This window comes from Thamnophis sirtalis, unplaced genomic scaffold (genome assembly GCF_051295495.1).
Source record: "Thamnophis sirtalis isolate CommonGarterSnake01/CBP01778 unplaced genomic scaffold, rThaSir2_p1.2 scaffold_10, whole genome shotgun sequence".
Taxonomy (NCBI): domain Eukaryota; kingdom Metazoa; phylum Chordata; class Lepidosauria; order Squamata; family Natricidae; genus Thamnophis; species Thamnophis sirtalis.
Window position 1 is genome coordinate 10,650,892 of NW_028261390.1, and position 25,051 is coordinate 10,675,942.

General features: G+C 42.9%; 1 protein-coding gene across 6 annotated transcripts in view; it reads right to left on the bottom strand.

The window, feature by feature from the left end:
* WDFY3 (WD repeat and FYVE domain containing 3) overlaps positions 1-25,051 on the bottom strand; it is a 207,084-nt gene that overhangs the window by 136,567 nt on the left and 45,466 nt on the right. For all 6 annotated transcript variants that reach the window (XM_087724055.1, XM_087724056.1, XM_087724054.1 and 3 more), the window contains exons 2-6: positions 15,905-16,115; positions 8,347-8,470; positions 3,860-3,969; positions 1,749-1,910; positions 98-290 (exon numbers count right to left, since the gene is read on the bottom strand). In XM_087724055.1, the coding sequence (XP_087580181.1) occupies positions 98-290; positions 1,749-1,910; positions 3,860-3,969; positions 8,347-8,470; positions 15,905-16,084 (769 nt within the window). In that variant the 5' untranslated portion in view covers positions 16,085-16,115. The remainder of the gene's footprint in view (positions 1-97; positions 291-1,748; positions 1,911-3,859; positions 3,970-8,346; positions 8,471-15,904; positions 16,116-25,051) is intronic.

A 25,051-nucleotide genomic window follows, 5' to 3' on the forward strand; every position in this document is an offset into this window, starting at 1 on the left:
TCTTCCCACTTCCCATTATGTTCAAAACAAGGGCAATCCCACCTTTATCTAATGCATCCCACCGAACTTCCTTAGCTGTACAAAAAGAAACACCAACCGTGGATGTATTTCACTACGTTGACACTAAGGCCGTGACGTGATATAGTCATCAGGACTTCCCCTGCGCTCTTCCGCCAAGGCAGGTTGTAGGGAGGGCACCACGAGGTTATTGCACTGAAAAGAAGCTGGAGGTCATCCTTTTGGGCCAGCTCTTCTGCTGGGGACACAAAACTGCACAGCTTCACTAAGATCTGAAAGAAAAGGCAACAAAACCCACTTGAAAAAGGCTGAACCCCATACAAATAAGAGAAGGAGAGAGTTGGAAGGGACCTCAAAGGTCTTCTATTCTAACCTCCTACTCAAGCAGGAGAGTCTATCCCGGGGTGTCAAACTCAAGGCCCGGATCTGGCCCGCGGGGTATTTAGATCTGGCCCATGGGGCTACCTGGAAAGAACAAAGGACCAGCTCGTGGTGCCTCTGCCGGCATGTGGCCCTCCCGAGCTCCGTTTTTGCTGGCAGAGGGTTGCAGGAGGCCATCGCAGCTGAAAACAGACTTCAGGAGCCCGTTTTCTCTGGCAGAGCATTCAGGCCACTACAGGTGCCCCCAACACAAATGAAGTCAGGCTGGCCATGCCCATTCCAGCGCCCAAGGTCAAACACAACCCTGATGCGGCCCTCAATGAAATCCAGTTTGACATCTCTGTCCTATACCATTTCAGAAAAGTGGCTGTGAAGTCTCTTCTTAAAAATCTCCAGTGATGGAACAACTTCTGAAGACAATCCGTTCCACTGATTGATTGTTCTCACTGTCAGGAAATTTCTCCTTAGTTCTAAGTTGCTTCTCTCCTTGATTAGTTTCTACCCATTGCTTCTTGTCCTGCCCTCAGGTGCTTTGGAGAATAGCTTGACTCCCCTCTTCTTTGTGGCAGCCCATCAAATATTGGAACACTGTTATCATGTCTCCCCTAGTCCTTCTTTTCATTAAACCAGACATACTCAATTCCCTTAACAGGTTTTCTTTACTGATAACTATTTATAAGTATTTATTACTATTTAAAGAACATTCCATTCCCAACCCATTCATCTTCTGGTTCCTAATTCACCCAATCATTTAAACGTTTTTTCCCCCAATGTTTTAAAATAGTTATCCTTGCTTTTATGCTGTCTAGGTTAGCCAGATTGAGAGATTTATTAATTTAATAAATAAATAAACAAACTGCGAACGAAATAGGTAACTGTGAACAACTCCTTGGAGGGACTTCAGTTATTAAACAAGTTATTAAGCTGCCTTTGGCTTAACTATATCATAAAACAGCACTCATATGCCACTGAATCCTTAGGGTGGTTTCTATTCTCAGTAACCAGTTTGCTTAAAGGTGTGTGTATGTGTGTGTGTATACTGTGAAGAACCTTTTGACTCTTAGGCCTCTGAAGTTGAAGAAGACATGTACCACCCTTAGGGGTTAAAAGGGGATTTTTACACACACAAACACACTTTAATTGACAGTTTACATGCCATCAAGTCAATGTCAACTCTTAGCAATCACGCAGATAGATTCCGTCTATGGTTTATCTGACCTAACCTGGTTTTTCATTTTAACACGCACTGCCTGCCACCCTGAAAATACGCTAAAAGCCGCCATCCTCCAGCCCAACCTCTCTGCAAAGAAATTCCATTTAAAATGTTATTAGCGCTGCCGTGCACTTACCTGCACAAATACTTTCTGCAACAGCGCCCTTCGCTCCGCTAGAGGCAATTCATTCTGGGCTCCGCTGGCCACCTCAGGCACATGTGGAAGGTCAAAAAACAGATAGAGACATTTCACAAGTGTGGAAGGCACTGACATAGTTGTCATGCAGTCCACGGTTTTCTGGGGAGAAACAGCAAAGAACACTTTTAAGTCACCCTCGTGTGCGATTTGTTCTTCATCTGCTCGACTCTATCAGAAATCATTTCACTGCACATTACTGCACTTTGGCATGTTTGCAAACAAAATCATTCTAATTATGTAGAAAAATAAACATTCACAACCTGTTTGTAGATTAGATAAACTTCAGGCTTGATTTATCTCAACTGTAGGCAGTCCTCCTCTACTTATGACCAGTTGCTTAATGACCAAAGCTATGATGGACCCTTCCTAATGCTACTTACGACACAATGTCTGTACCTCCGTGGTCACCTGATCGTTTCTGGGGCGCTTGGCAACCAGCTCACCTTTATGGTAATTTGCAGTATCCTGCAGTCACATAACTGTGATTTTCGACGTTTTCGGCAAGGGGTTACAACTTGTCCTTTAGGTTCTGACTGTCACAGCACCCATGTGATCACAATCAGGGCACTTGGTAACTGGTTTGCATTTATGGCTAGATGGAGCACCCGCGATCCTGCAATTGTCATTTGCAAATTTCCCTGCTGGCTTCCCCAGAAAATCAAGGGGAAGCCAGCAGGAAGGACTGCAAGTTGCTAGGGTAAATCTCACCCACCTGTGCAACCTTCGCCAACTGTTTTGTGCTAGCAATGTTGCATTCTGCAACCTGCACCTTTTCCCCAACCCTCATTGCATGCCTCCTCTTGCACCCCCTTCCTAATCCTCACCGCACTTTTCCTGCAATGCCTTTCTCCCCCCCCCACCCCCTCACCCAAAAGCAGCCATATACTTGCCTGCTGGCTTGGGAGTTGCAATTTCCTGCTGGCTTCCCCAATGACATTGATTGTGGGAAGCTGTCAGGAAGTCACCTTGTCTAACAACTGAGAGATTCAGTTAATGATGAACAGAGACAGGACAGAGGGATTGCCATTGCTAGGCGATGCAATTGCACTCCACAACTCCATCCCATAGCCATGGAAATTCTGGTTTCAACTGCTATTATAAATCGAGGACTAGTTGTATTACTTTAAAAAAATTAAGTTGTTGTAGTGTATAATTTACCAGTTTTTAGCTATGCATTTGTTGTATAATGGTTTAATTCACAATTACTGTGTAAAAATTACAGTTTTCCAGATACTTCATATAAGGAGGTACAGTTATTTGAATCAACCCAATCCCTAAATTTGCATTTATTCAGATTCAGATTCAGATTTAATTTATTTGTATGCCGCCCTTCTCCGGGAGGGACTCAGGGCGGCGAACAACTCAAAAGGGGAAAGGGGATACAAACACAATACATATAATTAAAATACACAAGAGTCATACAGCCATACAAGTCGAGAGGGGAGGGGAACTCATCAACCCCAGGCCTGCCGGCACAGCCAGGTTTTGATGGCTTTCCGGAAGGCCTGGAGAGGGGTGAGGGTCCGAATCTCCGCGGGGAGTTCATTCCAAAGGGCCGGAGCTGCAACAGAGAAGGTCCTCCCCCGGGTAGTAGCCAGATGGCATTGGCTGGTAGACGGAACCCGGAGGAGGCCGACCCTGTGCGATCTAACGGGTCTGTGGGAGGTAATTGGCAGAAGGCGGTCTCTCAAGTACCCAGGTCCAATACCATGAAGGGCTTTATAAGTTACGACTAGCACTTTGAAGCGTATCCGGAGACCGATCGGTAACCAGTGCAGCTCGCGGAGGATAGGTGTACCGAGGTGCACCCACAATCGCTCGCACGGCTGCATTCTGGACGAGTTGTAGTCTCCGAATACTCTTCAAAGGCTGCCCCATGTAGAGCGCATTGCAGTAGTCCAGTCTTGAGGTCACGAGTTATCTATGTTCATCCAAATGAGGGGGCTCTGGTAATTTTACAATGTAAAGGTGAGGCATTCAGGATTTAAGAAATGGGGCACTTTAACGATTTATTGCCAGATCCCACTTGCTGCTCATTAAGAACTCACCTGTCCAGATGAAGCTAAAAGGTTAATTGTAGTAAGCAACATCCAACCTCTGCTGGCTTCTTCGCTCTGATTGATTTCTAGGAACTGGACTATGGCACGACTCGCAGCTTCTAAAATACAGAGGAAAAGGAGGAGAAAAATCAACCCCACACAATCCCTCCAACTACATTTATTTTAACGTGTCAAAATTCCTCGCAATGTACTGACTGTAGTTCTCACCAAATGACTGCTCTGTTTAACAACCCAAGCTAGGACGATGCCAAAAAAAGTAACTTTATCTTTTTTTTCCTCAACTTACAACCATTCCTTTAGTCACCACCGGTGCAAGACCGGTTGTAAGTCCCTTTTTTTATTTTGCATAATATTTTTATTTCCGTTTCTTTCTATACAATCAAATGTTTACTGTGCATAACCAGGGCATATAACATTGAGTAATAACCACAACCCTCACTTATATAGAAAATGCCCCCTACAATACAAACCCAATATACCACCTTGATCATACACCCTCTTTCACCATACACCCTCTTTCAACCCCCTTCAACTTTCATTCTTCCTTCTCACATACCCCTCTACACCTACTTCCCCTCCCCCTCTATCTAACCCTAACCCTATCACTCCCTCTCTTAATCCATTCCCTCCCTTCCTTCTCCTCCTCCTCTCTCTCTCTCTCCACCCTCCTTCTTCTTTCACTCAGCTCCTCCTCCCAACCCAAGCTATGACGATGTCAAAAAAAGTAACTTTATCATCAGTCCTCACACTGATGACTGACAGAGCATCTCCGTCGTCACATGATCAAGATTCAGTCGCTTCACAACCACAGGGCGTTTGCAACCATTGCAGGGTGCTGCAGTCACGTGATCATCACTTGTAAAGTTTACAACTAGCGTAGGACAATCCAGAATCGATGGAGAAGCCAGCAGTGAAACGGCAAGTGGTGGCCATGTGATGCCTGACAACTATTGTGTGGTTTGTGATGGACTTGCGGGTCTCAACTGGGACTATGAGGGAAGGAATAATAGTACAGGTAGTCCTCGACTTATAACAGTTCATTTAGTGACCAAGGTTACAGCGGCACTGTAAAACGTGACTTATGAGTTTTTCACGGTTACAACCTTTGCAGCATCCCCAGCAGGGGTGGGTTCCGGCTGCCGGTTGCCTCAGGGACGCACTACTGCATGCGCACTATTAAAAAAAATGCTTCTGCGCATGTGTAAAACAGGGGTGGGTTTCAACCGGTTCGCGGCGGTCCCTACGAATCGGTTGGCCGCCGAACCCGGAAGTAAGTAACTTCCGGGAACGGCGAAGGGCGCGCCCGCCCGCCCGCAGTCCTTACCCGGTTTTGACGAGTTCTGCGCTTCCACGCATGCGCAGGACGCATACAGCGCCTGCGCAATCGTCCAGGAGCAGCTGGAGTGTTGCACAGACGCTAGTACACATGCGTGCACCGCGCGCGTGCACGAGGACGCTGCCGGCCCCGTTCCAACCGAACCGGTTGGAATGGGGCGAGAAACCCACCCCTGGTGTAAAAGCAAAAAACAATATGGCGGCGCCATAGACGCCGCCAAGAGAACCAGTTCAGGGGCGTGACAGGCCGAGTTACTACCTACTTGGCCGAACCGGGCCGAACCAGTAGGAACACACCTCTGATCCCAAGTATCCTGTGATCCAAATTCAGATGTTTGCCAACTGGTTCGTGCTTATGACCGTTACCGTGCCCCAAAGTCATGTGATCCCCTTTTGCGACCTTCCAATCAGCAAAGTCAATGAGGAAGCCAGATCCACTTAACAACCATGTGACTAACATCTCAACTGCAGTGATGTTCATGTAACAACTGTGGCACGAAAGGTCGCAAAATGGGGGCAAAACTCACTTAGCAAATGTGTCCCTTATTAGCAGCAGAAACCTTGGGCTCAACTTTGGTCGTAAGTCGAGGACTACCTGTGCAATCCTTGGGGCAGCATTGCGAGGTAGCTGGTTCTAATTCTCTGGTTTACGGTTAAGCAAGATAATGCAGGTATTAGCAGGTAATCCTGATCATTAGCAGCAGCTGAATTTAAACATGCTTGGGATAAGCATGTTGTCTATCGTCTGGCAAAAATAAAAACAAAATAAGAAAAGAAATAAAAGTAAATAAATAAATAAGAATAACAAAAAGAAACAACCCACAGAATTGTTTCTGCCCTCAGTTTTCTATGTTTCTGGGTAGTTCTCAAAATGCAGCCTTTAATGGAAGCACTTTAATGAGCCATAAAGTCCCCTTTCTGAGGCGACCATAAACTTCAACCAGTTGTTAACTGCCAGTCGTAAGTCAAGGACTATCTGTATTCCTTCCTATTGTTATTCTTAGGCATGGTAAGACTATAACTAGAACACTGCATGCTATCTCAAGGTTGACTCAGCCTTCCATCCTTCCGAGGTGGGTAAAAGGAGTACCCAGCTTGTTGGGGGCGGTTCCACCACAAAACCGTGCTCGACTAAACCGCGCCCGACTAAACCGCGTTGCTGACGTCATCAACAGGGCAACAACAGCGCGGAGACAGAAGCACGCTGTAAACCCTAAACCTAAAATTAACCCCTAAACCTAAACCTAACCCCCCTAAACCTAATCCTAAACCTAACCCTAAACCTAACCCTTAACCTAACCCTAAACCTAACCCTTAACCTAACCCTAACCCTTAACCTAACCCTTAACCTAACCCTAAACCTAACCCTAAACCTAACCCTTACCTTAAGTTGAATCGGCTTGCTTTCAAAGCGCTATTTAAAGCGCCCTTCTTTCTCCGCGCTGGCTGTTGTCACCCTGTTGATGACGTCAGCGACGCGGTTTAATCGGGCGCGGCTTAGTCGAGCGTGGTTTTGACGGGTCACGGTTGGGGGCAATATGCTGACGGGTCACGGTTGGGGGCAATATGCTGACTGTAAACCGCTTAGAGAGGGCTGAAAGCCCTATGAAGCGGTATATAAGTCTAACTGCTATTGCTATTGCTATCTCGGCAAATACATTTTAGAAAAGGCATTTAACAAACGAGAGCCTGCCTAATGAAAAGCCAGCAAAATAAAGGTAACACAGCCTAGAAGGAATAATTTATTCCTTCCCCTACAGGGAATATCTGCAAATGCAGGTATGTTTAGCTTAAAGAAGACAGGCTGTGGAGAGATATTATAGCTATCCTGCAGAAGATGGGCTAGAACAGGGGTGCATAAATCTGACCTGTGGGACCAGCCTGGAAATAGCAAATGCCCGGCCCATGGTGCCTCTGGCAGCCAAAATGGGGCACGGGGAGGGGGGGGAAAGCGCATCCTCCCCTGCGCCCCGTTTTGGCCAGCAGGGTGCTGCTGGAGGCGTTCCTCCTGTTTCCCCGTCCTGGCAGACCCAGGGAGAACTGCAATGCTGATCCAGCCCTTGAAGAAATCCAGTTTGACACCTCTGGGCTAGAATAATCCAGGGTTCCTTTTTTCAGAAGAAGGAACCACAAACAAACCGTTTAAATGAAGTAGATTTTGGTTGGGATAACTGAAAATGTTTCCTTTCGTTCCAGCTTTAGAAGAATGCCTTGAAGGATGCGGGATTTTCCTACACCGGAGGTGTTTCAGCCATCTGTCAGGATGCTGTAATAGTGGATTCTTGCAGCAGGAGGATTTGGACTAAGTAATCTTTGGTATCTCTGCCAACCCTTGTCTTTGATGAATCTAGAATCTAGGGGAGAACCAATGGCACTCCCTTCTCCCAGGAAGAAGATCGCAGTGAGATTAGCATGCTTTCTTCTCTGTAGAACAGGGGTGTCAAACTCAAGGCCCGCAGGCCGATGCGGCCCGCTTAGATCTGGCCTGCAGGGCTACCTGGAAACAGCGAAGTACTGGCCCGCAGTACCTCTGCCAGTGAAAACAGAGCTTGGGAGGACTGCGCATGGCCCTCCCGAGCTCAGTTTTTGCTGGCAGAGGGCCTGACCGAAAATGGGGTTGGGAGGGGCTGTACGTGGCCTCCCAAGCTCCATTTTCACTGGCAGAGGGCTGCAGGAGGCTATCCTGGCCGAAAACAGGGCCCGGGAGGGCAAACTCTGTTTTCTGCTGGCACAGGGCCACCCTGGCCATGCTCACCCGGCCCTCCCGAGATCAAACATAACCCTGATGTGGCCCTCATTGAAATCGAGTCTTACACCCCTGCTGTAGAATAAAGAAGCAGAGAACATCCTTCACCGTCTGCCAGAAAGAACATTGAAGTGAAGCAAATATCAATAATGTGTTGCACCTATGTGTCTAATTTTCATGGAGATATCTTTCTTTTTCAACGGAAAAAGCATGCATTTTTCTTGATAGCAATAAAAAAATAAGCTTGCCAACTTTCTCAGTTGTCTCCCATCCACCTGGTAACCAGTTCTTACTGTGCTTAGCTTGGCATCCCCAAGGCTGTTTAGGCTAATTATCTGTTGTAGTTTAGCTAGAGAAAATGAATAATAAGGTGGAAATTCAAGCATTTATTTACCTGTGGACTTATTAGAAGCCCTCCGACGAATTTCAGTTACCATTAATCGTGACACTTGTGTTGTGAACTGAAGGAGATCAGAAAACTTTTCTATCATCGTACTTGGAGGAGCGTTTCCAAATACCTGGAGAGAGATGAAAAATGGCTAAATAACATGCATAAATCAAAGTTGACATTAACATGACACAAATAGGAAAATGTGCAGTTTAACAACATGGTTTTAGCATTGTTATTGAAAAATTCCAATTAATGAGCTGTGGTGGCGGAGTGGTTAGAATGCAGTATTGAAGGATGACTCTGCTCGCTGCCAGGAGTTCGATCCTGACCAACTCAGCCTTCCACCCTTCCAAGGTGAGTAAAATGAGGACCCAGATTGTTGGGGGCAATAGGCTGACTCTGTAAACTGCTTAGAGAGAGCTGTAAAGCACTATGTAGTGATGTATAAATCTCCACACTATTGCTAATGAAAGATTTTTTTGCTATGTTCCAAAGTCGCGCGGATAATCCCTAAACTTCAATACACAAAATTAGAGCCTTGTTTTGTATTATAGACCATGACTTCTTTCTGTCACTGTGTTCTGGTTACTTTTTATGTTTTCTTCACCTCCTTTTTCATTTTAAGATCCTCAGAGTTATCAGACAGTCGGTGACCTTGAAATTTGAATGAATTATTAAATAAATAATGACCCAATGAAAAATAGCCACATGTATAAAAGCTTTCCTTTAATCCCTTTCTAAATATTGTCTGGGGTAAAAGGAGAGAAATCTGAGAATTGTAAGTAAACAAAGAGAGAAGAAAAATTTTGGCAACCTTTTTGCTATTATTTTTTTTGTAACAATTAGGGCTTTCTTGTTCTTGTTTTTCCCCCCTAAATTCTTCAGCAAAGGTGACCTGTTTTATATTATTACTCTCTATTAGATCCCCTAGATCTGAGAAAAAGTGTATCATTGATGTTACTTGCACAGCTAAGAGCCAAAAGAATTTTTCCCTATGAGCTTAAGATGTCTTCATTTATTTATTTGATGTATGTAGCCACGACCTCAAAACCCTGGGCATCTCATCAACAACTATTAATTGGAGGGGCGGGGAGAATAGCAATAGCAGTTAGACTTATATACCACTTCATAGAGCTTTCAGCCCTCTCTAAGCGGTTTACAGAGTCAGCATATTGCCCCCAACAACAATCCGGGTCCTCAGAGAAAACCCTCTGCCAATCAAAATTCAAGGCACTGCAGGACAATCATCTCCCATATATCAACTTTCTACCTTGTTGGGCTCTAACTTTGTTCTACCCCAACCCTTGCAAAAAGAACACAGGTAGTCGTTGACTTACAACCAATTGTTTAGCAACTGTAAAGTTACAATGGTACTGGAAAAAAAGTGGCTTATGGCCATTTTTCACTTATGATCACTGCAGCATCCCCATGGACGCATGATCAAAATTCTGACAATTAGCATGTATTTATGACACTTGCAATGTCCCGGGGTCACTGTTGTGGCCCACCAGCAGCCAGAGGAGCTGGCAGCAGAGTCGGACAGTGAGGAGGCTGGGGAGGAGGCATGGGCCAGCCGTGGGGGGGGGGGGTGAGGAAAGCTCAGACAAGGGCTCTGCGTTGGAGGCAGAGAGGGAGCTAGACAGCAGCGAGGCAGAGGAACAGCTGGAGCCTGTCCCCAGTGTGCGCATGCGCAGAGCTGCCAGAAGACAAGAACAACTAAGAAAGCAGGGGCGACTTAGGAGTACAGCTACACCTTGGAGGGGATTGGCCCCTCCCATAGAAAACAAAAGAGGAGTGGACGGGGGCTTTTGCAGGAAACAATTCGTTCCTTCTGTCGTTTCAAGAGTGGAAAGTTCTGTTTGTGACGATGAGAGACTCTGTGCCAGGTTTCGCCTTGCCCTGCATTTGGAAACTAGTTATCTGGCAAATCGCCAAGCGAGATAAGGTTCGTGTTGATAAATATTCTTCTGAAAGACTGTTTGCCAAGCCTTGCTGACTGTGAATGAAAGGAATTGACAGTCGTGTCAATAAAAGAGGGTTTTGCAGGGACAAAGACTCAGCTTCTTGCTTTTTAAGGAAGCCTTAAAGTCACGTGATCACCTTTTGTGACCTTCTGACAAACAAAGTCAATGGGGAAGCCAGATTCATTTAACAACCGTGTTACTAACTTAACAACTGCAGTGATTTTCTTAACAACTATGGCAAGAAAGGTGGCAAAATAGGGCAAAACTCACTTAACAACTGTCTTGCTTAGCTATTGAATTCTGAGCTCAATGAGACAACAATTTTTCGCCTGAACTGCGAGATGGACAGCAAATAAATTTGAAGAACAAATAAATAAGTCATTTTTAAACCAAGGTTCCACCAATGGGCTAATTTACAGAACCTACCCAAGACACACTCGGTGCCGAAAAGGTTCGCCAGCACTGGCTGGAGGCGGTAAAATCCACTTATTTTTGATTTTGGGGAAATTACAGTATGCGTAAGATTAATACAGATTATTTGTTCTTGTACAGCACATACAGTACATTTTTCAGTTATTTACTAGCAAACAGTGCTTTCATGGAGCATTAATTTTTAAAGAGTATCCTAGGTGTCTTTATATAACCATTAGCAGAAAACCAAAAAGTGCATCAGAATCGCATAGTTGCTTTTCCAAGCAGAGAGAAATCTGCGCTGAACGGACGGTATGGGTTGTGTAACTCAAAATGTAGTATATGCTCCTGATTATTACAATCAGATAGCTCTTACTACCAATAAACGAGTTTTGAAATAAATAAATAAATAAAACCAAACATTCATTATCTACGCCACCTTGTTACTACCAAGATGTAAAACCTCTGATTTAAATCATTTCGCCTCATAACAACTGAATGAAATCAAGGAAATATTTGAGAATAAGACGGGCAAGAAACATCTCTACAAAGAATTCTATGAATCACTATGAAAATGCAATTTATCACTTATACGCCAGTTTGGTCTAGTGGTTAATTAAGGCACCAGCCTAGAAATAAAGAGATTTATATGTTTTAGTCTCACCTGAGGCATGAAAACTAGTTGGGTGACCGTGAGCCACTTACTCTCTCTGAGCCCAATCCACCTCACAGGACTGTTGTTGTGGGGTGTTGTTATTTATTTAGGAAATTTATATTGCCGCCTGTTGTGGCCCAGCAGGTGCCGTTGGAGCTGCCACCAGACTCCGACAGCGAGGGGCCCTCTGAGTTGGCTCTGGAGGAGGTGGAGGACCCTGGACAGGGTTCCGACTCCGAGCAGGGTGCAGAGAGACTGATTGGCCACCAGGTGGCGCCTGAGTCTTGGACCAGTGGGGAGGAGACAAGGGAGAGTGATCCAGAAGCCAGCAGCGAGTTGTTCCTGGATGCACACCATCGAAGAGTCAGGAGCAATTATGCAATTACAGGAGGTAATTGCGCTCAGCTGATGGTCATTAGGCTCCTCTCCAGACTATAAAAAAGACTGCTTGTGACACACCCTTCTTGCAGAAGTCAACGCATTGACTAAAGAGAATGTAACTAACTTGGCAGGCTGGATTGCTGCCAAGGTTTGTCTGAATTGCTGCCAAGGTTTGTCGGACTTGCTGCCAAGGTCCTTATCTGTTTCTTTGCTTGGCTTTCAGCCACCGAGATTCTAGTCTTGTTACTAAAGGGCATTCTAATTAAGCTTGTCTCGGATTTCGTTACTGGACAGAGGAGGGGCTCAGAACAGCTGCCTATTCACACATGGCAAGGCAGCTCATAAGACTATAAAGCCCTCATATAAAAAACAATAAAACTAATAAAAGAGAGAATCAATAGTTTTGAGTTATTCTAAGGCTAATAAAAGAGGGATAAAAATCTAATACATAAATAAATCAAATAAATAAAGGGCACAACTGGTTGAACGCTTACTAAAAATCAAAAAAACGGGTCGAGAATGTTTAAAAAGTGCAAAGACTGGGAGAAAAAACAATAATGACAGCATATTGTCTGTGGGAGAAGCACATGTTTTTATGTAGCTACTTGATATAGAAGTGAGAGTTTTACGAGAAGGAAAGAAGCAAAAACATAAACTGAATAGGGTGGCAATGAAGTACACTTGTTAAAAAGAAGAGGAGGTAAGGTCAAAAACAAACAGGAGCTAAAGAAATATGAATTGAATATAAACGTAAGTAAACACAATAAAAGATGTACGTTCGTGTTATTTGGTAATATGAAAGGAGTTAAGTGACACTCCAAATTGCGAAACAAATATTTGAAAGAAGAATGCACGTAAGGGAGGGGAAGACTCAGAAAGTCACAAAACTATAAGATATTTAAAGACCAAAAAACATGGCGTGAATTAATATGAGGATGTAATAAAAGCAAGAACGCATTGTAGATAAAATAGGGAAAGTCATATTAAATGTTGTTTGTGCAACTAACTGCCTGTACAATTAGGCAGACTTTGATTAGATATTGACAACTCACCATTAATTGTAACATTTTATCTGGACATACCATATTTTTGGGGGTATAAGACGCACCAGAGTTTAAGACGCACCAAGATTTTGAAGAGGCAAATTTTTTAAAAAAGTTTTTGCACTCTGCAAAACTCCCAAAAACAGGCCGGGTTTTTTTTTTAAAGGCATGAATAGCCTTTAGGAGGCTTGTAGAGTGCTCCTGGGAGGTGGGGGGCCAAAAACGAGCAAAAAACGGCCTGTTTTTTGCAAAAATGAGCCAATTTTTTAATCAGAAAAAGGGCATGGATAGCCTTTAGGAGGCTTGTAGAGTGCTCCTAGAGGCTGGGGGCAAAATTGAGCAAAAAATGGCCATTTTTTGCTCATTTCTGCCCTCCCCAGCCCCCAGGAGCCCTCTGAAAGCCTCCTTTAAAAGCTATGCACGGCCATTTTGGTGAAGGGGGGGGGGGTTCGGGAGGCAAAAATGCTGTATTTAGTGTATAAGACGCACCCAGATTTTCAGCCGCTTTTTTGAGGCAAAAAAGTGTGTCTTATACTCAGAAAAATACGGTAGTAAAAGCATTCATATTGAAAGGTGTTGGTGTAAACTAGACTTAACCAGGTTTCCTTTCTTCTTCTATTACTTCCAGCTTGTTTTCTTTACCAGTTCTTATTTGCATGATGTTATTTATTCTAAAAAGGAACAGTATGATGGGCATGTATGTACTCATTTATGCTGAATATTAAAAATGATGGAAAAAAAGCTACCTAATAAAGGAGCCGGACCAAGGAGCCATCAAAACACTGCTGAAAAAACAAAGTATTATCTATTTGATTCATATCCTGCAGACGTTTATTGTAAATTTGTGTGTAAGACTAAATTCAAAGGTCAACTTAATTTTTTTAAAAAAAATTAAGGTGATTTTTATGTTTATTTTGATTGATCTGCAGGAAACTTTGTTATTAATCATCTCCACTAGGCCAATAAGATCTCATAGATTAGGCCTCCTCCGAATTCCATCAGCCGGCCAATGTCGGCTGGCAACTACCCGGAGGAGAGCCTTCTCGGTGGCTGCTCCGACCCTCTGGAACGAACTCCCCGTGGGGATTCGTACCCTCACCACCCTCCAGACCTTCCGCGTAGCCCTTAAGTCCTGGCTGTCCGGACAGGCCTGGGGTTAAAGATTTCAACCCCTCTCGAATTGTATGACTGTTGTGTTCTTTTAATGATATATTGTTCTTGTGTTTGTACCTTGTTTGTCCTCCCTCCCCTTGACTTGTGAGCCGCCCTGAGTCCCCTCAGGGAAAAGGGCGGCATACAAATAAAGTATCTATCTATCTATCTATCTATCTATCTATCTATCTATCTATCTATCTATCTATCTATCTATCTATCTATCTATCTATCTATCTATCTATCTATCTGCAATATCCATTACTCATCCTGTATTTTACTCTGTCAATATCCATTTTTCATTTCTTCTTGTGTTTGCCCCGATTCTTGTAGACAAGGAGAAAAGCATCTGAAGACTGAAGTGGTTACAACCAACATGAATTCAAACTCACTTCCCAGATTAATTGTCCCCAAGGTGTTTTCTTCAAGAGGCAACTGGACTTTTTTCTTTTTCTTTGAGGACGTTTCACTTCTTGGATGAGAAGCGAAGAAGCTGAAGAAGCTTCTTCGATGAGAAGTGACACTCCTTCAAAGAAAAACAAAGAAAGTCCCAATTGCCTGTTTATAAAGCACCTTTGGGATAACAGTGACCTGGATGACTGGGAATCCCCATAGACCTTCCCAGATAATTGATTTCACATTAGTACTTTGCAGTTCATTTTCACGACAGAAAATGGAAAAAAGAGAAATAGAGTCAGAGAGTAATTTATCTCCTATTCAGGATAGGTAGGTAAGTAGGTAGGTAAGCAGGCAGGCAGGCAGGCAGGCAGGCAGGCAGGCAGGCAGGCAGGCAGACATGGATGGATGGATGGATGAATGGATGGAGATGATAGATAGATAGATAGAAAGATAGAAAGATAGAAAGATAGATAGAATAGATAGAATAGATAGAATAGATAGAATAGATAGATGATAGATAGATAGATAGATAGATAGATAGATAGATAGATAGATAGATAGATAGATAGATAGATAGATAAGATAGATATAGATAAATAGGATGGATGGATGGTTGGATGGATGGATGGATAGATAGAGATAGATAGATAGATAGATAGAGATAGATAGATAGAATAGAATAGAATAGAATAGAATAGATAGAATAGATAGATAGATAGATAGATAGATAGATAGATAGATGATAGATAGATAGATAGATAGATAGATAGATAGATAGATAGATAGATAGATAGATAGATAGATAGATAGAGATAGATAAATAGATAGGATGGATGGATGGTTGGATGGATGGATGGATAGATAGATAGAGATAGATAGATAGAGATAGATAGATAGATATAGATAGATAGATAGATAGATAGATAGATAGATAGATAGAGATATAGATAGATATAGATAGATAGATAGATAGATAGATAGATAGATAGATGATAGATAGATAGATAGATAGATAGATAGATAGATAGATAGATAGATAGATAGATAGATAGATAGATATAGGTAGGCAGGCATACATGGATGGATGGATGGATGGATGGATACAGGCAGGAAGGCAGGCAGGAAGGCATGGATGGAGATAGGTAGGTAGGTAGGTAGGTAGGTAGGTAGGTAGGTAGGTAGGTAGGCAGGCAGGCAGGCAGGCAGGCAGGCAGGCAGGCAGGCAGGCAGGCAGGCAGGCAGATATGGATGGATGGATGGAGATAGGTAGATAGAGAGAGAGAGAGAGAAGGGGAGGGAGGGAGGGAAGTGATAGAATGTATGTATAGCATTTCAGCATGCCAATCAATATCTGATTCTGAGAGACACAGACACAAATCATTCCAAACTTTTTTATTTTTGTCTTACAAAGGAACTGTGGGAATCCACTTCCATTACAGGCTGGCCGTTCAGGGGAACGTGACTTAAATAACCATTAAGACAATGTGCAACGCTCAAAATTTAAAACTTCCAAAGTTTTATCATGTGCTTAAAACCATACTCAAAAAAATCCTTACCCTGTTAAAAACTGGTAGCATCATGTAGAGTTTCTCTTCCTGTTCCTTTTGAGTCATATGCCGAGGGGGGTGACACAATTCTGTAAACAGCCGGCGTAGATGCATTAATCCTAGAGCGTTATCTTGAGGGCTGCATTCCTCTTGGCGAGGTCGACCCATTATCCTTTTTACCATATTCATCTTTGCTTCTTTCTGAAAGATCCCTTTGATCCTATTCAGGAAGAACAAGAGCAAATTACCAAGAATGTTAAGACAAGGATACAAAAGCTTTCCTTCTATGCAGCAGTGAAAGTGTGTGTATCATCAGCATATAAAAGCATAAATATATGGCCAGATTTAGTTAACCATGGGCAACGATAATGCCTCTTTGGAGAGGGGTTTCCCCCAAACTTTGAAAAAGAGAAAAGTAAAAAAGCCAGATCCTCTCTTTGAGCATGAATTTGTAATAGTATTCCTATTTAGAACATATTTAAGTGCAGTACGCAACCTATTTTTAAGTGAAGTCAGCAGACAGTTAAAATATCAAGGCCTACAAATGGCCTGGGTGCAGATTATTTATTTAAATAAAAGCACCACTGTTCCAAAGAGGATTGTTTTAATCTCCCGCATAGCTTGACCCTAGAGCAGAGGTGTCAAACACAATTTCATTGAGGGCTGCATCAGGGTTGTGTTGGACCTGGGAAGGGGAGGGACGGAGTGGGCGTGACCTGGGTGAACATGACCAGCTCAACCACACTCGTGTTGGGGGTACCTGTGATGGCCCAAGCACTCTGCCAGTGAAAATGGGCTCCCAAGCTCCATTTTCAGCAGTGACGGCCTCCTGCAATTCTCTGCCAGTGAAAACGGACTGTAATTCTTGACTCGATCCAAAGATCAAACTATTTGCTCAGTCCTAAGTAAAAACAGTTATTCAGTTAAAGCAGGGGTGTCAAACTCAAGGCCCGCGGCCCAGATCCGGCCTGTGGGGTGCTTAGATCTGGCCCACCAGGCCAATCTGGAAACAGCGAAAGACCAGCCCGTAGGGCCTCTGCCAGCTAAAATGGAGTTTGCGGCCCTCCTAAGCTCCGTTTTCACTGGCAGAGGGTCGCAAGAGGCCATTGCTGCTGAAAATGGAGCTCGGGAGCTCGCTCGTTTTCGCTGGCAGAGCCCTCGAGCCACCGCAGGCACCACCGACACGAATGATGTCAAGCTGGCCATGCCCCCCCCCAAAGTCAAACACAACCCTGATGCGGCCATCAATGAAATTGAGTTTGACACCTCTGAGCTAAAGAGATTGTTCCTTCTGCGCTATGTAACACTTTCTATCATGACTCAGTTAGATACTGTTGAGAAATAGAAAAAGTTTTTAGTTTCAGATCTGGAAACATCACTGTGAGAGGGACGCGACCATACTTCCCTCTTTCTATTGGGAAGTTAGGGAAGTCGGAGGAGAGATCGGTAACTAGCAATAGCAATAGCAGTTAGATTTATATACCGCTTCATAGGGCTTTCAACCCGCTCTAAGCGGTTTACAGAGTCAGCATATTGCCCCCAACAACAATCCGGGTCCTCATTTTACCCACCTCGGAAGGATGGAAGGCTGAGTCAACCCTGAGCCGGTGAGATTTGAACAGCTGAACTGCAGAACTGCAATCAGCTGAAGTAGCCTGCAGTGCTGCATTTAACCACTGTGCCACCTCGGCTCTTATAGCTCTGAAATATTGTATGGGGGTGTTTTGGCTTTGGCCTACATACAGCATTAGCCAAAACATGGATTAGCCAAAAACACTGGCTAGCCAAAACACGGATTAGCATGAAACACCAGTACAGTTTAATACTAGTGCTCTGTATACATACAGTACCTCAACATTGTTTTCTTCAATTAGACAACCGCTGGTATTATGCAAACTTATTAACATAGAGAAGCTATTCTCATGTTTACCTATCTTACACTGACCTCATCTGACAAATATTTTTTTTTCTTATAACAGGCTAACAATAAACATGTTATGAAAGAAAAGGTTCCTTGACTCCTGTCATGGTGTGACTCTAGTTGTATAGCAGGTGTGTCAAACTCAGGGCCTGGGGGACGGATCCGGCCTGCAGGGTGCTTAGATCTGGTCCGCAGGACTGCCCTGGAAACCGCAAAGGATTGGCCCACGGTGCCTCTGCCTGAGAAAACGGAGCTCGGGAGGGCCACCCATTTTCTCAGGCAGAGGGTTGCAGGAAGCTATTGCAGCTGAAAACAGAGCTCGGGAGCCTGTTTTCGCTGGCAGAGCACTCGGGCCACCACAGGCGCCCCCGACAAGTGTGACAAACTGGTCATGCTCACCCTGACACCCCAAGGTCAAACAGAACCCTGATGCGGCCCTCAATAAAATCGAGTTTGACACCCCTGTTGCAGAGGTGGGCTGCTCCCGGTTCAGCTGAACCGGTAGTGGAATTCAGGCCTGGGTTGCAGAACCGGCAGTGATCGAGGTCTGCCATGCCCCCGAACAGGTTCCCACGCCGCCACTAGGCTGCTACCATTTTGGTTTTTAGTGACTGCGTGTGCGCAGTTCACTGTAAATTGTTCTGCGCATGGACGAAGAACAATGTACACTGAACAGCGCACGCGTTGCGGGCGGGTTGCAAACCGGTAGTAAATCTGGCAGCAACCTACCCCTGCTCTGTTTTACAGGGTAGGAGGAAGACTCAGTTAAGCACATTTCAATATTGGGAATAACTGTTCTGAATGTAAGAAAAGGGCATTATCTGGTCTAATACACTTATTTCCCTTTGCTAGGGGGAAGCTTGCTTCCTTTAACACAGAGATTGCCCAATGAGTAAAAAACCCTCAGTGTGGGCACCAAGTAATTTTTGTGAACCTGGGGCACAAAATATAAGAAGCTTCCGGTTTTTTTTCTTACGCAAACACTCCAATTATGTAACAAGTTGTGTGTTCCACCAAAACGTAGGTGGAACGTAGATCAAAACATTTCTTCCTATTTCGTGCACAGAAATACTATAGATTCATGGCCAAGGATCTTTACTACACATAGTTCTCAACTCTTAACTTATAACCACAACAGAGCCCAAAATTTATGTGGCTAAGTGAGACATTTGTTAAGTGAGTTTTGCCACATATTACAACCTTTCTTGTCGTGGTTGGTATGTGAATCCCTGCAGTTGTTACGTTAGGAACTAGGCTGTTAAGTGAAGCTGGCTTCCCCGTTAAACTTTGCTTGTCGGAAGGTCATAAAAAAGGGGATTACATGACCCCAGGATCGTCATAAATATGAAACAAGTGTCCAAATGCAAATCATGTGACCATGGGGATGCTGCAACAGTTGTTAAGTGTGAAAAATGGTTGTAAGTCACTGTTTTCAGTGCCTTTGTAACAGTAACTAAACAAACTATTGCAAATCAAGGATTACCTGTATTAAAAAATATTAAGATAAGCAAACCAAGCGAGGAGTTTAAAGAGTTGTGCCCTCCGGAGAGGCAACAAACACTTCCAAAGACTTCACCAGTTTTGTGTATGGTCAGGCATAGTTGTTTATCTGACAGTCCCCAGTGTAAGAATTGTCTGGGTATGTAGACACACACACGCACGCACACACACGTTTTCCCAAAAATAAGACCTCCCCAGATAATAAGTCCAATCGGGCTTTTGAGCACATGTGCTAAAATAAGCCCTCCCCCCAAAATAAGTCCTCCCCTCAAAATAACCGTTCCCCGAAAATATTTAAACGCATGCGCAGCCGGTCCCCGCCATTTCCTGAGGGGGAAGGGGGGGAACATGCCCCATGCACTCCACATGCACCTGCCATCCATGTGGAACAGCCTCACGGAAGCCGCTCCTGCAAAAAGAGCAGCAGGTACAGAGACAATAGGGCTGGCAAGAGTGCGCCAGAAACAGAGACAGAATTTCCAGTTCTCTCTGGATAAGCTGAGCCGCAGGCTGAGGCTAAGGGGCCTCCTGCACCTCAAAAGTAATAAAATTTCCCGAAAATAAGGCCAAGTGCTTATTTCGGGTGTCAAAAGAAAATAAGACCCTGGCTTATTTGGGGGGAAACATGGTATATACATGTTAGTTAAAACCTCGGAAGCTTAATATGTGGAAAATATGAATGCTTTAACATTCTGAGGGGGATATAGTTCATTTAGTGACCTGTTCTGACCCCCCCTCTTCATACACCAAAGCACGCTGAGACAAAGATATTTCAAGGATTTATTAACACACAGACTAGACCTTGGCAGCAATCCAGCACAGACTAGACGTTGGCAGCAATCCAGCACAGACTAACCTTGGCAGCAATCCAGCCTGCCAAGCTAGCCACGATAGCTTCTCCAGCTCTAGTGAATTCGTTGATTCCTGCAATGAGCGTGTGGAACGTCATTCCTTTTATAGTCTTGAGAGGAACCTAATTACCACCAGCTGAGTTCAATTATCTCCTGTAACTGCGTAACTGTTCTTTACGCCTATTAGCCCCTCCGTTGCTGGGCATCCAGGACCAACTCCCTTGTCTCCTCCCCACTGCTCCAATGCATGACGTCAGGATCACACTCCCTTGTCTCCTCCTCACTGGTCCAAGGCTCAGGAGCCTCCTGGTGGCCAACCAGCCTCTCTGTGCCCTGCTCGGAGTCGGAACCCTGTCCAGGGTCCTCCACATCCTCCAGAGCCGACTCATAGGGCCCCTCGCTGTCGGAATCTGGTGGCAGCTCCAACGGCTCCTTCTGAGCACAACAGTGACCATTACAACAGCCCTGAAAAAAAAGTAACTTATAACCATTTTTCACACTCATGAGCACTGTAGCATTGCCATGGTCATGTGATCAAAATTCAGACGCTTGACAACTGACTCATATTATTGATGGTTGCAGTGTCCCAGGATCATGTGACCTTTTGACAAGCAAAGTCAATGGGGAAATTTTCTTTTTTTCTTTGAAGAGACTTCAAAGAAAAACCAAGGAAGTCCAGTTGCCTCCTGAAAAAGCACCTTGGGGACAACCATGACCTGGTTGACTGAGAATGTCTAGAGACATTTGCAATGATTGTTCCTTCTGTTACATATGTGAAACCATCATCTCCATATATATATATATATCCGTTCAAAAGTAATTGTGGAATTGGAAACATTCAACAAATTTGATGAGCAACTCTATTAAGGGAATCCCGAGCTATATTTTATAAAAAGCATCTATGATGGTACTTTCCAATTTTTTTTTCCTTCATTGCTCAAAACCACTCGTCAGAATATCCTTTTTACACAAGGTATGTGAAACCCTTTGAGCCAATTTAAATGTTTCTTTTGTGATTGGATCATGGTTCATGTGTTGTTAGGTAAAGGTAAACGTTACCATCGCACATACGTGCTAGTTGTTCCTGACTCTAGGGGGCAGTGCTCATCTCCGTTTCAAAGCTGAAGAGCTAGCGCTGTCCGAAGACGTCTCCATGGTCATGTAGCCGGCATGACTAAACACTGAAGGTGCATGGCAAGCTGTTACCTTCCCACCAAAGGGGGTTCCTATTTTTCTAAGAGCCGAGGTAGCGCAGTGGTTAAATGCAGCACTGCAGGCTACTTCAGCTGACTGCAGTTCTGCAGTTCGGCTGTTCAAATCTCACCGGCTCAGGGTTGACTCAGCCTTCCATCCTTCCGAGGTGGGTAAAATGAGGACCCGGAGTGTTGTTGGGGGCAATATGCTGACTCTGTAAACCGCTTAGAGAGGGCTGAAAGCCCTATGAAGCGGTATATAAGTCTAACTGCTATTGCTATTGCTATTCTACTTGTATTTTTACATGCTTTCGAACTGCTAGGTTGGGAGAATCTGGGATAAGTAACAGGAGCTCACTCCATTACGTGACACTAGGGATTTGAACCGTTGAACTGCTGACCTTTCTGATCGACAAGCTCAGTGTCTTAGCCACTGAGCCACTGCACCCCTATTCATGTGTTGTTACTCAAAGAAAAAACACTTTTACTTAATTTTGGGTAGTTTACCCAGGTTTGGGAAACACTATAGAGATTAAAACAGCACAGTACATTAATATACATTGATTATGAACCTCAAAGTTATATAATTTACAGATAATTAATTCAGCAGTTTTCAAAACATTTACAAAAAACAAAAACGGGCAGAGAATAAGCAAAACACACTATATTTTAGTTTAACAATAGCTATTATATAGGACTTACAAAAGTGGATTGTCGCTTCCAAAGGGTATTATTTAAAAGTAAACAAACAGATAATTATCTACACATTCATTGGGAGCCTTTGCTCAGTTATTTAAGCTGGCGTGCAAAAAGCAAAAACGAGCAACCATATACAAACACGTTGGAAATATGACAAAATAAGCCGTTACTACTTTTTCTCGTTTTACAATAAGATCCATAGGAGCAGCTGTTTTCAAATCAGTACTGTCAGGCTCCAAAAAAACCAAGAAAGAGATGCTGAAGTTATTCTGAACAATTTCCTTTATTGTTCCTTCATCTATAGAGAGAAATCTTGCCAAACTAAAGCAAACTACTTGTACAATTAAAGATATAACCAGGTATCTCCTAAGGAGGAGCTATCTTAACTCTCTTCCATCCTCCCAAACCATCTAAACTTAGCTGTCTCTTGTTCCTCTCCCTCCTGCCCCTCCCTTCTGGGAATCCAGGCTGCATTCCATCACACTAATGAAAAAAGATTTCAAAATGGTCCTGTAACAAAATCAAATACCAAAGTTGTTAAATTGAGAAGATGGCACATGCTCTTATCATACTTTATAACCCCTATATTTTCAAAGCTACAAGCCAGGTCTAGGTGTTGCCCTCTTATTTAGGCGAGCTACACAAACGAGAGTTTCTAAAGATCAAGACACTCCACCGAAGCACTCCATAGAAATTTGAATTGTAACCCTAATGTTGAAAGCTAAAATAAAATAACTTAAACGACGCTATAGAGCACTGCACACCAAGGCAACCAGACACAAGAACAGTTTTTCCCCAAATGCCACCACTCTGCTAAATAAATAATTCCCTCACCACTGTCAAACCATTCACTAAGTCTGCATTACTATTACTATTAATCTTCTCATCGTTCCTATCACCCATCTCCTCCCACTTATGACTGCAGGACTGTAACTTTTGTTGCTTGTATCCTTACGATTTATATTGATATTGATTGTTTCCTGATTGCTTGTTTGTATCCTATGACTATCATTAAGTGTTGTATCTTATGATTCTTTATGAATGTGTCTTGTCTTTTTATGTACACAGAGAGCATAAGCACCAAAGACAAATTCCTTGTGCCTCCAATCACACCGGGCCAATAAAGAATTCTATTTTATTCTATTCTAAATATTACTGCATACATTGTTGAAAAGGTGCTCCCTTTATAGAATAGTTCTATGAATTCACTCTCTTTCAGCCACAGGAAAAAGGGAAAAGCAAACCACTTCTGAAAAACTTACTCCAAAAATCGAATGGACTTATCCAAGCATTTATTGGGAATAAAAAAAAAATTTGAAAGCACAATGATAATGATAATTATAATGTTATCGGTATATATTTACACTTCCATCCATCATTACTTACTTACTTACTTACTTACCTACTTACTTACTTACTTACTTACTTACTTACATACATACATACATACATACATACATACATACATACATCTACTGGTATGCATGCACAGACATACATACATATGTATATATGTGTTTGTATGTATGTATGTACATATACATGTATACAAAATAATCTATATGCTTATTATGTTTTGTAAAATGTTCAGAGTCACTTTATTAGTAACATGGCCAGCAACTAAATTTAATGAACAAAAATAACTTTCACGCACACAAACATAAATAAGAGCTACCATATTTTTGGGAGTATAAGACGTACTGGAGTATAAGATGCACCAAGGTTTTGAAGGCAAATTTTTTAAAAAAGTTTTTGCACTCTGCAAACCTCCCCAAAATGAAATGTTTTTCGCGAAAACGGGCCCGTTTTTTCCCCAAATGGCATGGACAGCCTTTAGGCGACTTATAGAGTCCTCCTGGGGGCAGGGAGGGCAAAATTGAGCAAAAAAACGGCAGTTTTTGTTCATTTCTGCCCTCCCCAGCCACCAGGAGCACTCTGAAAGCCTCATTTAAAAGCAAAATGGCAGGGCCATTTTGGTGAAAGGGGTGGGGTTTCTGGAGGCAAAAAAAAATACTGTATTCAATGTATAAGGCGTACCCAGATTTTCAGCCTCTTTTTTGAGGGAAAAAGGTGCATCTTAAACTCCGAAAAATACGATATACAGAATTTATTTTAAATATTTAAGCAGATATAATTCTGCAGCAGAAAAAGCATATGGTCTGCAGGGACCAAAGTTTTAGCTCATGCTCACTGATGAAGGAAAGGCACACTGACATATGATTATAATAACTGCTTCAGGAAATATTCAGAAAGCATGAATGTGACAATGGAAAAATTGAATTTAATATATGATTTCACTGCTTTTTTCATAATGTAATGCCTACTTAATCACTGGGAAATTGCATTTCTTACCTTCCAATTTGCAGAGACAGAAATCTGAAATATAGGACTGGAAGCTATACGAAATGGTTATGCTTATCATATCACCAATTTCCTTTTCTAAGCCTAGTATTTCGTGGATTAAATATATTAAATGCATTATTTTTTCATTTGGTTTTCTTTCAGATGTTCCCCACCATAGCAATTCAGAAATATATCTTACTACTATATAACCCAACCACATTACACAGTTAAACAGAATTTAAAATAAAACTATGCTAATTTTTACTAACAGAAAGCTATAGTAGTCTAAAGCTCTCTATATAATTTATTGTATATTTGTATATCATTTATTGGTTTATTTGTATATTTCAACAAAATATGCAAAGTTTATTTGTATATTTCAATGAATGCCAGTTTAGGATTATCAATTTATTTGGAATAACTGAAACATTCTTTTGAGTTAAATGCTAAATTAGCTACTGATGTGTTGAGTTAAATCAAAACTAAATAACTAATTAAATGAAAACTAAGAGAGCCATTTTGCTTAATGGTTAAGGCATCACGATAGAAACCAGTGAGTTTTAGTCCTGCCTTGGACATGAAGCCAGCTAGAATATATTACTGTATTTTTTGGACTATAAGATGCACCTCCCCCTCCTCCAAGATAGTG